This window comes from Myxocyprinus asiaticus, chromosome 5 (genome assembly GCF_019703515.2).
Source record: "Myxocyprinus asiaticus isolate MX2 ecotype Aquarium Trade chromosome 5, UBuf_Myxa_2, whole genome shotgun sequence".
NCBI classification, from domain to species: domain Eukaryota; kingdom Metazoa; phylum Chordata; class Actinopteri; order Cypriniformes; family Catostomidae; genus Myxocyprinus; species Myxocyprinus asiaticus.
Window position 1 is genome coordinate 40888937 of NC_059348.1, and position 14658 is coordinate 40903594.

The 14658-nt window shown below is 37.8% G+C and overlaps 1 protein-coding gene across 1 annotated transcript; it reads left to right on the forward strand.

The window, feature by feature from the left end:
* The first annotated feature begins 489 nt into the window (after positions 1-489).
* On the forward strand, positions 490-14342 carry LOC127440627 (sal-like protein 2). The gene is made up of 3 exons (XM_051697341.1): positions 490-781; positions 4769-8301; positions 12574-14342. The coding sequence occupies exons 2-3, from the start codon at positions 5062-5064 to the stop codon at positions 12706-12708; spliced, it is 3375 nt and encodes a 1124-aa protein (XP_051553301.1). The 5' UTR covers positions 490-781; positions 4769-5061; the 3' UTR covers positions 12709-14342.
* The last annotated feature ends 316 nt before the right edge of the window (positions 14343-14658 follow it).

Sequence of the window (14658 nt, forward strand, 5' to 3'; positions counted from 1 at the left end):
TATTAAGGTCTGAAGCTATTTCATACTCAGTGTGGACATGAACATGTTTGCTCTTATATGAAAATAAGTGAAATTATATATTTTTAGTTGTACAATGTAGCTTATTACCAAGCACAAGTGCACTGAGAGATACAGATGCTTAATTTTTTCCCTTTATAGATGCTTTGGTTTCCTTTTGTCTGTCTTCATCTTTGTCAAAATAGTGATTTTGTCATGACTTAATAGTATTTTGTAAAACATGTATTTTCTCTTCAAGACGAACGTTTCCATTGTGTGTCACAAAAACTGAGCATAAACTTTGACCAAATGTATAGTTTGCCAATTAAAAGCAAACACGGCGTTTAAGGTCTCGATAATTACTCTGCAGACAGACAGACTCGCGGACAGACATTCGTCGATGCTGCAGCGCTAGTCTGCTTAACAAAGACGCAGGCCGCAGAGAGAGCCATTTTACAAAAATCGAGTACAACAGCGAGGAAGGGAGGGGTAGACTATGGGAACGACTGGAATATGCCATTTTTCGATATCGCAATGTACCAACAACCTAAACATCGAACAATGGATGAAAATTGACCAGTCACGACTACAGCAGATTATACCGTGTACTAAAGACAGTACAGCAAATAAATAATTTAACTGTCGAACTGGCTGCTGTGAAAGCCGACTGCGCATCTTGGTGGCAAAATGCCGGAACAGCAATGATGATATTCCGAGCCAGACATTGCGCGCCTCATTTTGTCTAGTAATTTCATAAACAGCTGTGAAAGACAATCGTCTTCTGGTAAGTAGCGCAGTGTATTTACACCTTTTACAATACTGTTACTAGATGTGTCAACTGCGACAAAGTATCTCATGTAGTCATAGTAAATATGAATCATAACTGGTTATGATCATAGAGCGCGCGCCCGCGGACGCAACAGGTCGCGTGTACAGTAGAGCTGTGATCCCGCCTGCATTTGGCTGACGTAAATTTGTACTAGAGTTTCACTTGGTTTGTAACAGCTTATAAATGCTTGCTAAATACAGCTTTGCGTTTTGGCATACTATGACTTTAATAATAAAATCTTTAGTTTATTAATAAATTCAAGCACTGATAATTGTTTTCCCTAGCCATCTGACGTTTTGACACAAGTGTCTCATTTGTAAAATGTGTGTACATATGTAGCTACAGTACATAACTACATGCAGTGAACGCCAAATTAGCTATTTAAAAAATAAAAGCATACATGAACTATAATTCTGAGGACATTCATGTGTTATGGCATTCTGAAATAAATACAAGGACATAATGTATTGTGCTAGACTGAATCGAACACCTCTGAAAACAAGATACACCTCTAAACAAACTCTAGATATTGTTTTAATTCTTCCATCTGTTAATGATTTTTATTCACACAGTGAAAGCAGTCACATGAGACAATCTCTGTCCTTTGGGCCTCCAAATAAGTCCTAAAAAGCCAAACTTAACACATGCATGTATGTGCAAGCTAGTTTTTGCCTTTCTCAAGAGTAGTCTAAGGATTTAAAATCATATTTTGGGGTGTATTAATGTTTGAAATCATATTTTGGGGTATTAGGTTTCAGTAAATAATCTTAATATGATTGATCACCAAAAAATTTAAAGTCTGTCATTATTTACTCGCCCTATTGTTGTTCCAAACCTGTATCCATTTATTTCATCCATGGTACCCAAAAGGAGATGTTAGGCAGTATGATAGTATCACTCAACATTCACTTTGATTGCATCTTTTTTCCTTACAATGAAAGTGAATGGCGACTGAGGCTGTCATTTTGTCTAACATCATTTGGGTGAAAGTTGAAAGTCAGGTTTGAGATGTAAATAGTGAATCGAGAGTGACACTACAAAAACCAGGCTACTGTATATAGGCGTATTAAAAAATGTCATTTAGTGTTCACCCAAGTACACTTTATTTGTAGGCTACTACATCTCAGATGTTATTTTTATTTATTTTTTTTAAGATTCAGGGAACACCTTAAAACTAGGGGCATGTAAGGGAAAGGAGGGGTGTATGCATAAGTGGTGTTCTGCGTTATTTGAATGCAAATGTAGAGAGAGAACAAGCCGAGACTGTGTTTGAGAGAGAAATGGAGAAAAGAGGTGGAGAGATGTCTTTGGATTTTAGATAGACACTGAATAGACACAGATTTGTTTGCCAAGTGCTTACTCACTTTTGAGACATTGCCTTCTCATGTCTGTACTTGCCATTTGGCCCTTTTGTTTCTTTATAATAATACTTTGATTTGATTGATTCTCAGAGAAGATGAAAAATTTATTGTAATTTAACTCATAGAGAAAGATTTTCAATCTTGTTCAGCCCATGGGCCAATTAGTCATTGAATGTCTCTTGCATCATGTCATGCCAGAAGCAGAAAAGACCTCAGCACATTTTCAGCCCCATGCTCAACACTTCATTGCTACTTCAAAATGGTGAGAAATGTTTTACTGCTTAGTAAGAGAGCCCCATTGTTTCTGTCAGTGTCATTTGCTGTGACATTATAAGATAATCAGTTTACCAGATCTAAGATTTAATCTTTTTCTTACTTTTAAGAACAGTAAAAATGAAAGTCAGAAACAAAATCAGTAATAATTTGCTAATACTTACATTACATCCCAACAGCTTTTGTCCCATTTTCCAATGAGTACTTTTCATTTTCCAACCCAGCATAATGTATGCACATGTAGCTACAGTACTTCTGTGTCCAAGCTAAGAACTTAGAAGACCACCCAGGATATGATATGCATGGCTAGTGAAAATGCTTTAAAGATAAATGATAAAATGGTGGAGAGAAACTAAAATGCAGGGAGATGTGTAATATGCTGAACTAGAGTTTTGAGTTGGACAACACTGAAAAAGAAGGAGCCACTTGAGTGCTGTTACTGTAATGGCATAAGACTTAATTGTCTCCATAAGGCTTTGTGGCTGTGCAGTGAGGCATTAACTGCCAGGAACTATGTGCATAATAGTGTGTCGATTTGTGACTTAAATTCTAGAGTTCTTCAAGTACAGACAACCCTTTATGCATTACTGCTTTGTGTTCTATGTGTTCTTCTGAAAATCACGCTGTTTTTAAAAAAAACCTATGCTAAAGGTAACTTATTTTACAGTAAGTATCTAGCTGCTTTTTGTAGCGATTAACAAAGGCACTTAAGCCCCCTGACCTTTCAGGCTTCATTGGGCTAGGACATACGTTTTGTTTAAATAAATATAAGAGATGTAATAGCATACTGTCACATGTTGTAAGGATTAGGCGAGAGAGCAGGATCTACGTGCAGCAATCCTTTAATTAACAATGACAAGAAGGCAAGGATACACAGTAGATGATGACTTGGGTTACAAAACTAGACAGTCGTTAGAGTTAACATAAACAAAGCAACTACAAACAACAAACAAGAACTGACAAGGATGGAACTGAACAAGAAGGTATATATATATATATATATATATACACACACACACACACAAGGTGCTGATGAGGGAATGGAGAACAGGTGGCTGTGATGAGGAACAGATGGCACGTAGTCCAGGGGAAACAGAAGACAGGACGAAAAACACTTCAAAATAAGAGTCCTAGGAAACATGGTGACTGTGACTGTGACACATACATTCACTCTCTCAGTCTTTGTGTGTGTGTAGGGTGGGTAGGTGGGTCATTTAAGGGGTTTGGAAAGGTTCATTGTCTGTGTTCATGTGTTGCTGTGGAAACAAAGTTGGCTGTTAGCTGTGCAAAGAGCATTGTAAACTGGTGGAGGGATGGGATTTCAGATCAGAGGGAGTGAGGTGATATAAAGAGGGGAGGGGAGGGGAGAGACACCCATAGTCAAGACTGGCTGAAGTTTAGGGAAAAAAGAGGTAAAAAGTAAACAGGACAGAACTTCTTAATTAATTATACAAATAAATACATGTAGTTACAAACGAGATGTAAGGCAGAATTTTAGCCTCAGTTAACATTCACTTTCATTGTCTTGAAAAAGATGTTATGAAGTGAAAGGTGACTATGGCTAACATTCTGCCTTTTATATTCCATGGAAGAAAGAAAGTCATACAGGGTTGGAACAACATGAGTGTTTGAAGACAGGATTTTCATTTTTGGGTGAACTATTGCTCATTATTCAATGTTAACATGTTAAAGAAGATGGGGGCTCAGGTGGAACAGTGGGTGCCATTGATAGGAGCCTTAGTTAGAATTCCTGAAATTACTCTTTGGTTGGCCTTTTACAGAATTATAGCATTTCTAAGAGTGTCAGCCAGGAGTAAACTCTTAGTTTGTGGGCCTCAAACAACAACCAAAAGCAAAATACAGAGACTAAAAGTTAGTAATTACATTTGAAGTTTCATAAGATTAAATGCCTCTGGATTTATCAGTTCATCATTGCCATGACAACAATATGTGCTGATAACAATCAATAAATATGCAAAGCAAGTGAAAGTATAAATTAAATGGAATTAAAAAGTCTGCATAATTTATATGACCTGTTTGTATTATTAAACAAACAGCAAATGCAAACTGTTCTACTTATAATTCACTACACTTACTGTATGGATATTGTATCCAGTCTTTATAAGTATGATAATGTCTATCAGTATTGCTTTTTATTATTGCAATTTATTGGGTTTAAGGTTTAAACATTAGACTAGGAGTATCCAAATTACAATAATATTTATATAGCCCTCAGCAATGTCATTGCTAAGTATCTTATAATGATGGCTTATATTGTTGGGTAAATGTTCTTTCTCTGATTTCTCAGAGGAACAGTTGGCAGTGAAATCCCTCACCTCTATTCTTGCAAAGAACACTTCCTGCTCTACCTCATCCTACAACTCAGATCTGCCAATCTTCCTTGAGCCTAAACCCATCTGTAGGGAGGCTCACAACTCATAACATTTCCTGTAGACCTCAACGAGTGTCACCTGGTCCAATTTCCTGACATCCCACAATCCTGCTTTTCTAGCCATTCTTCTAAACAGTGTATTTACACCACTGAACCAACTGTGCAGTTACACCACTGAACTCCCTACCCACAACCAAACCCAATCACTCATGGCTTCTCCAAAGTTAGGTGTGTCAGCTACTACAACCTTATCTTCATCTTCCTCTTCTGCTGCTTCTCTCTGCGCACTTCCACATGCTGGAAGTCCCAGTCCTGTGCCTGGAGGTCCCCCAAGCCCAGTTACACCTTCTTCCAGCCCAAGTACAGTACCTCCAGCCCCAGCATGTGCACCTGTCAGCATCGCGTTCATCCTTGATGAGCTACGTGTGCTGCAGCAGAGGCAAATCCATCAGATGCAGATGACTGAAGAGATCTGTAGGCAAGTATTAAGGCTGGGAGGAGCTTCTTGTGAACTGGATTCAATGCCATTCACACTACCACCTCTGCCACAGCTCTGTTTGAAGGGTTCTGAAAGCAGCCCCAAACCCTCTCTGCAAAACTCATCACCTCCCCCTACATCTGTGGCTCCCCTTTTGGCCTGTGTATCATCCCTGTTTCCCTCCCAGACCACCTCTAAGTCCTCTAAACATGCACAATCTCTTTTGAATGTCTTACACCCTCATAAGACACAGTTTGACAGTGGGGCAGTTACTCCAGCAAACTTCACCAGTCATACAAGTACTCACTCTTCCACATCCTCACCAATGTCCACATCTGCTACCATAAACTATCCACTCACACCTTCCCTTGGCCTACCAGCCCAAAATGCATATGAGAAAGCATCTGACATCACAGAAGCCAGAGGGAAGAGTAGTCTGACTTACCCAAACCAAGCTATGCAAGCAGCTGCTGCCCCTTCAGCCCCCTCACTGGATCCAAAACTATCTGTGCAAGAAGGTACAACTTTAACATCAGGGCGTATGCAGCATGCATGTCGCTTTTGTCGGAAGATCTTCAGCAGTGATTCATCCCTGCAAATACACTTGCGCTCACACACAGGGGAACGTCCATACCAGTGCCCTGTATGTTTCAGTCGATTCACCACACGAGGGAATCTCAAGGTCCACTTCTTGCGGCATCGTGAGCAAAACCCTGAACTCTCTTTTTCTTTGTTTCCGTGTTCCCTATTTGGATCTGTGACAGGGGGGTCAGTGACAGGATCAGCACAAACTCAAACTATGTCCTCTACCAACATGAGTGCTGCTCAGAGGCATCAGAAACAGCAAGTCGGGGATGGTCTGTGTGGTGAGAATCTTGAGGGTGCTACTGATTTACCACATACCACAACATCATCTCTGCCTCCAAGTATTGATTTGGCCCTGCTGACCACTGCACACTCTCTCCTTCAGCTCAACCGTGCTGCTGCTGCAGCTGCAGCAGCCTCTAAATCCTCTACCTCTTCAGTTACGTCCTCATCCTCTTCCTCGCTTGCCTCCACCCTTCTTTCATCCCCTGCCTCATCCACCTCATCTGTTGCTGGTGTGTTTAAAGGAGTGAAACAACAGTGCTTTGATGAGAACACCCCTCCACTACCTACCCTACTCCCCCATTCTGCTTATTCACAGCTTGCCAGCTTACCCAAAATCTTCTTCCCAGCATCTTCAAGCCACCAACACCCAGGCCATGGGCTTCTGAGGCCCACAACTACAACAGGATCCTTCCTTACAACCCCACAACAACAGATTGCATTCCCTTTCACAGCCTCTTCCACTTCCCCATCCATCTCAACCTCCGCCTTAACCTCAGACACATCAAAACTGCAGAAACTGGTGGAGAAGTTAGAGAAGCAACCTCATGGTCAGTCCCACTGGGTTTCATCCTTTGGGGAAACTTCTACCAGTAGCTACAGCACAGCAGGAGGTTTAAGCAATAGCAGCAGTAGTTTAATGAGCACAAGAACTTTCAGTACAAATGCAATCACCTCATCTCCATCATCTACAGTCCAGATACCATCATCTATCTTCAACAAGGAGTCACCTTATCTGGGTCTTATGAATTCTGCTGGAGCACTTGCCCATAATCAGTGTAGTGTGTGTCTTAGGGTGCTAAGCTGCCCAAGAGCACTACGTTTGCACCAGGCTACCCATTTAGGTGAGCGCCCCTTCCCCTGTAAGCTGTGTGGTCGTTCCTTATCAACTAAAGGAAGCCTTCGAGCTCACCTTGCCACCCATCGAGCACGGCCACCAAACAGTTGTGCACAAAATTCTTGCCCCTTATGTCAGCGAAAGTTTACTAATGCGCTTGTGCTGCAACATCATATTCGCATGCATTTAGGAGGACAGCTACCACCAGAGCATCTGCCTGAAATTTCAATGGAAAGTGATACTTTGTCCCATTCCCAACTCCCTACTTCAGAGATCAGCCCTAGGACTACTGATGTTCAGTTACTACATGCTGATATAGAAACAGTTTTAGATTTGAAATGTTCCATTAGTAGTCATTCTGACCCCCTTGCAGTCAGTATTGCTCCCACAGTATGTCCTCTAACCTCCAGTCTACCTGGTTCACTGAGCCCAGGTCCCATACCACATTTTGACATAAGCCCTGACCCTTCTCTGAATCCAACCACCCATTCACCTCCAACAGGCAGAGCAGATCCCCCTGTTCTCCCTCTCAGTGTACCCTCTCCAGAAGAATCTCCTGTCTGTCTTCTTCCTCCCACCACCCACCCAATCTCAGCAACAACAGATCCTCCTGCCTCTGATGAACTATCTTTTGAATGTTCCAGCAACACTGCCTTCCTAGGAGATAAAAAAATGTCCTGCTCCTCTGTTTCGGTGAAAGCCAGTTCACACAGCGACGACTGTGAATTTAGTGAAAATAGATCTCCCTTGCCTATTCCTGCATCAAGATCACATTTGGAAGATCTTCTTAGTATACAAGCTCATCATACATCAAAAGGTCCTCTACCACATCCAGCATCAGAACTACTGGAGCCTGACCAAGGCCTTGTTGAAACATCCAATTCAATCCCCCAAGAGTTTTGTGAGGATGAAATTAGTGAAGATAAAGCACACAAAACACCAAAGAATGCTCAAAGGGCAACTCCAGATTTGAGTATTAATGCAAATATAGTATCAGACACTTTAAACAAGACAGTTGAGGATGCAGCTGAGACTGTGCCTGAGGAGCCTGACACACAAGATGCGAAGACCATAAAGGAAGCTCACTGTAGTTTAATTGCAAAGGATAAAGTTGACCTTAAAGATACAACTGGAACTGAAAAGAACAGAACAGAATCAACTGTACGCATATCACTGACTCCCAGTCTTCCACCTCCCATGCCAGAGAGAAAAACCTACCACTGTTCTGAATGTGGAAAAGAGTATGCAAGTCGCAGTGGATTGAAGGTGAGAGGCCTTGTTGAATTAATTAAACTGAGCCATTATTGTCGTCCCATGCAAATATACAGTTTAATTTGAAACAAATGCTGCAATTGAAAATCCTGATAGTTACTCAAGAGAGTTTCAGTTATATCTTGGTGTAATTTGAGAGAATTATATATATATATATATATATATATATATATATATATATATATATATATATATATATATATATATATATATACACATACACACACACACTACCGGTCAAACGTTTTGAAACACTTCACTGAAATGTTTCTCATGATCTTAAAAATCTTTTGATCTGAAGGTGTATGTTTAAATGTTTTAAATGAGTTTTGTAGACAAAAATATAATTGTGCCACCAAATTAATTTATTTCATTATAAAACTAAAATTTAATTTAAAAAAAAAGTTTTTGAAATTGATGACTTGGACCAAATAATAAAGAAAAGCAGCCAATAAGTGTCCAATATAGATGGGAACTCCTTCAATAATGTTTAAAAATCATCCCAGGGTGATACCTCAAGAAGTTGGTTGAGAAAATGTCAAGAGCACATGTCTGCAAATTCTAGGCAAAGGGTGACTACTTTGAAGATGCTAAAATATAACACAGTTTTGATTTATAAATAAAAATAAATACAAAATAATATATATAATAAAGAATGAGTGTGTTTCAAAACTTTTGACCAGTAGTATATATATATATATATTAGGGCTGCCCCTGACCAAAGATTTTCCTAGACAACTTGTAGGCGTTAATTTAAGCCATTAGTCAACTAGTCGCACGTTTATGATATGAATTTAATTACTTATATATATATATATTTTGGGGGGCATCAGAAAATGGTTTGAGTTCCAGGGCTGAGAAAGAATGTTATAAGTAACATTGCTAACACTGTTCTACATTACAGAGAAATACTAAACCGTAATAATGAGCCTTTAAAATATCAATTTTACAAGCGCACGAAGCGAGCCGCATGCGGTAATGATTCTGAATGTGTCGGAAAAACCAGCAAGGAGACTGTCTGAACATTTTGTTAATTTATAGAGAGAAATGCACATTAGGGTTTTGTCAACAGACGATGATCTCGGGGATCGACGATGGTCAGAGTGATCGCCAATAGCTGATGCCTTTGACGATGTCAAGACGATATTTGGCTCGTCTTCCCATTAATGTGTAACATTATTATTATTATTAGGCTATTATTATTATCAAATTAATATTACAAATAATTTGCCCGTAGACACACAGACACGCGCTTGAAGAAATACACTTTATTATAGTTTTAAGACAGATGACAGAAAAGCCGTCTATGCGCATGTGTGACATGCTGTTTGTTCGGAGGCGTGCAGTCTCGTGGAACACGCGTATGTAAAAGGTTCTCACTCTTTCTTTGTTTCTGTCTTCCAATTTTATTTTATTTATTTATTTTATTTTTTTGCAAGAACAGTATCGTCTATGAGTGCTGCAAATGACCTCAGACATCTCAGCTCAGGAGGTGCTTTGAGTTCTGTTCACTTTATTTCCACAGAGCAGTTCATTGTGAACACAACTCTGCAGCCTATACATCTGTGATTAAAACATAAAATAATACAAAAACACGTTCACCTCGAACCATGATTTATATTTCAGTGATTATTATTTATATTATATTATTATAACACTTGACTGAAATGTTTCTTATGATCATAATCTTTTGATCTGAAGGCATATGCTTAAATGTTTGAAATTCGTTTTGTAGACAAAAATATAATTGTGCCACCATATTAATTTATTCCATTATAAAACTAAAAGTTTTTGAAATTGATGACTTGGACCAAATAATAAAGAATAGCAGCCAATAAGTGCCCAACATAGATGAGAACTCCTTCAATACTGTTTAAAAAAACATCCCAGGGTGCTACCTCAAGAAGTTGGTTGAGAAAATGTCAAGAGTACATTTCTGCAAAATCTAGGCAAAGGTTGACTACTTTGAAGATGCTAAAATATAACACAGTTCTGATTTATTTCGGATTTTGTTTAGTCACAACATAATTCCCATAGTTCAATTTATGTTATTCCATAGTTTTGATGACTTTACTATTATTCTGAAATGTGAAAAAAATTATAATAAAGAATGAGTAAATGTTTCAAAACTTTTGACCGGTAGTGTGTGTGTGTGTATATATATATATATATACACGATATATATATCGTGAAGGAGGGAACAAAACAAATGTATTCACACACATGATGTATTTTCCCGGACAACGAAATACCCGACTGGTAGAGAATGCACAGATGAAGCAGGTTCTTTGCCAGAGAGATGCTGACAACCAGGGCCGGAGTGGAATTCATATTCTGCCCCGGGATGTCATGTCCTAGTCAGCCCACACCCAAAAGGGGGGTTGGAGGTGAAGATGATAACAATAAAACAAGATCACAGCAAAAATATGCAATATGTGCAATTACTTGAAAATTATTTAAGCTCTCCATGTCATTATACCACATACGGCATTCACTAAGATTTTCACTTTGTCAAAAGACATCATTGTATGTGTTGTAAAAATAAGTGAATGTTAAAGGGATATTTGATCATGCCATCCCATATGTGTATGACTTTCTTTTGCAGAACATGAATGAAGATGTTTAGAAGAACTGTTGGTCCATTCAATGCAAGTAAATGAGAAGTGTGGGGAACAAATCAATAATTAAGTCATTTTTTATTCTAAATCTCTACTTTCACTTTCATAAGCACTCTTCTCTCTTAAGAGTTCTTCTTCTGTTTTTGGTGATTTACATATGCATATCACCCCCTACTGGGCAGGAGGAGAATTTATAGTAAAAAAGGACGTAAATATTCATATCGCTTCTGAAGACATTGATTAAACCACTGGAGTTGTATGGATTACTTTTATGCTGCATTTATGTGATTTTTGTGCCTTCTGATTTCTGATCACCATTCATTTGCATAGAAAGGACCAACAGAACTGAGAAATTCTTCTAAAAAGCTTCATTTGTGTTCACCAGAAGAAAGAAAGTCATACACTTCTGGGATGGCATGAGGGTGAGTAAATAATTAGAGAAACTTCATATTTGGGTAAACTAAGTTTATTTTAAAGACTATCTAGGCACATAATAACACTGTAGAACTGTACAAAAATGGTCAGTGCTTTGTATTTTAGATCATTAAAATAGCAACAGATCCATTGAAACAATGAAGGTTGAGTGATTGTTTTTACATTTTTACATGCCATTCAAAATCGTGCCATCTTACAACGATAAGAGTGAAATAAAAGACTAAAAATATCACATTTGTACTTTTCTTTTACTTGGAATGTAAATGTTCAAGACAAAGGCAAAATGGTTACTGTCTCTTTAAGAGGGTTTTATCGCATTATACAACATTGAAGGCATTCTCTGCAGTTTGTTTCGTTTAGTTTAATCTTTTACTTTACTTTAAGTATTCCGTTATTTTGTGACAAAAAATAATTTTATAATTACAAAATAATTATCATTATGCACTGCTAGGGAAGAGGATTTCAGAGATTAATTGATTGAGATTGTGAGACTGCAGTCAGTATTAAACTTGTGATGATCTTGTACCTGAAACACGTTCATCCATTCAGCTATTAGTAGCCTATCTGTTCTCGATGGATCTTCCGTGATCCGTCCTGCGCTGTCAAGTGAAGCGGCGCAACATCAGTTTGGTCTCTCACAGGCTACTCTCTCATTTGTTTAGGTGTGAGATGATCAAAATACAGACTGCGTCCGCTAATACGGAACGCAATTCTGATCCTTTAAAAACCGGATGTTACGGACTGTTGGCAATTGTTATGCGACATATGATGAAAATTTGTCAATCAACATGCGGACCTAACCGGCCCAGTTTTTGACCGGCCCAGCTGGAATTCTCCCGATCTTCCCGATTAGCCACTCGGCCCTGTTGACAACTGTTGTAAAGCCATCTTTCAAAAAGTTGAGTCTTGCTTTATTGTGTAGGCTTAACCCTAACCCTGCTTAACGAAAATTACCCCATAGGACCACTAGCGTCCAACTGGTAATACTGGTGTTTGTCGGTTTCCTGTGGATTTTCTTTCTTTCTTTCTTTCTTTCTTTCTTTCTTTCTTTCTTTCTTTCTTTCTCTCTTCTCAAAAATCTTCTCATCTACTAATGTTTGGGGGCAGCACTAATATATATATATATATATATATATATATATATATATATATACACATGTATAATCTTATATGTATAAATAAATATACAGTATAATCTTTTTATAACTTCTAGGGACATATGAAGCATCATGGAGGATTTGTCAAGGCTCCTCGCGCTCCTGCTAAAACGAAGGGCCCAGAGAGAGTGTTGCATCAGGAGCGGTCAGAAATACATCATGCGTCTCTTCTACCACCTGGGCATCAGTGAGCTTCTTGAACAAAACCAAGCCCTCCTTAACATCAGCACATTTCAGAGCTTTTCACTTTTTATTCAGAGCTTCTTGTTTTCAAGGAAAATGGGACAAAGTGTTGAAAAAAATGTAATAGAAGACATAGGAACCTGAAGGATATTTTGGATCTTGATTTTAGACTGCTCCCACACATGTAAACATGCACACACTAAACATGTACATGGCCATTTCTTGGCATTATTACAACTGAAAATGCACCCAGATCATACTGTAATATTAAAATACCTGCATTGTGCATTTTTAATATACAATATGTGATACATTTATGTCAGTGCTTGATGCCCTTTAACTGCAGTCAATTCTTGGAACATAATGTCTAAAAATATCTTGTAGTACTTCCTTGAGTATTATGTGATGTTCTTTTTGATGGCTTAAAATTGTTTTGTTAGTGTAAGGTTGTCATGATGGTTTTGTTTGTTTATATCAAAGAGAACATGTAGAGGTAGCTAAGAAATAGCTTTGTTTAAGGAACAGATAGAAAATTAAGTCATTATTCACTGAAAATCCTGTCCTCCGCCATTGCTCTGAAATCTCATTCGTGCTTGCATATTCAAACTTGGTGTCACCTCAATAAATATCATGCCAAGTTTGATTTCACTAATGTTAAACACCTATGGTTCTCACCTGTCAATATGTGCAATCGGTTGAACATGCACAAGCATGAATGAGATTTGCAAAGCTATATGGCAGAGGGTAACATTTTAAGCAAATAATGATTTAAATATCAGTCCCTTCCTTAAAAATAATAATAATAAATAAATAAATAATAATAATAAAAAAAAGGCTATTGTGTCGGTGAACTATTATTTTAACCTTAAAGAACAACAATATTAAAAAAAATATGTGCTGAGATTTTAATAAAACAGTAAATGGATGATCCAATTTGAAGGAAGTGTACAGTATTTTACATAAAAATTCATAAATTCAATTTTTATTGAATCTTAATTTGGTCAAACAACTTGTGGCCCTATGTGGATGTAATTAACCTTTAGCCTGAAATACAAGCTCCTACCAATTATTGCAATATACTAAAATGCTTTGGCGCAACCTTTAAGATTTTGATAGCTATGGTGAAAAAATATATCATACTTACATTGTTAATGTTTTATACTTGTACTAAATCTTTTGGCTTTTAATTGACGTCAAGGAACAGTTGGATTAGTTCTAAAATGAAGAAAACACCATAAATATAGCCTGTCAACCTACAGTACAGTATGTCCATTGTGTTCATGTTTGTCTTGTTCAGCTGTTCACTACTAGATAAAATACTGCTTTTAACACCAACTAGACTAAAGAGTTAGTTGAGACTGTTTAACATGCCTGTATCTTAGTTAGAGTTAGCTCTTGTTACCTATTGTTAGTGTATCCATTGAAAAAGGCAAAAATATACTGACTCATTCTGAGATTAACCATTAGCTTAAAGACATTTCTAATTTTCTTGGTGGCAATGTTTGTTTCTTTGGTGGTGTTTGTTCTTTGTCTGGATACTTTTACATGAAATTATTCCCTAATGTTTATTGCTTAGAAATGAATTGGGTGTAAACTCTAAGTTGTAATTTCATAGTACAGATGAAATAAAAAAGTAAATAAAAACCAGTGTAATCATGAAAAGAACCATAAGCTATTCTTTAATTATATATTGTTGATATCACACACATTCTGTTGTACAGAAATTTATATAACTTCCACAGTGATCTTACTCTTCCTTGGTGGTCTGAGGAAAACTGTTTTCTTCACACACAGGCACCCCTAATCCATTTTCTCCCTCAAAATTAAAACTTCTCTGCATTACTTCTGTGTGTACCACATCAAGTGCAGTGAGGTTATTTGGTTGAGGTTATTTGTATACCACTGCAAAGAAGACAATGAGGTACCCTAATTCTGTCAGCCAAGAGGTGCTGTGGTCA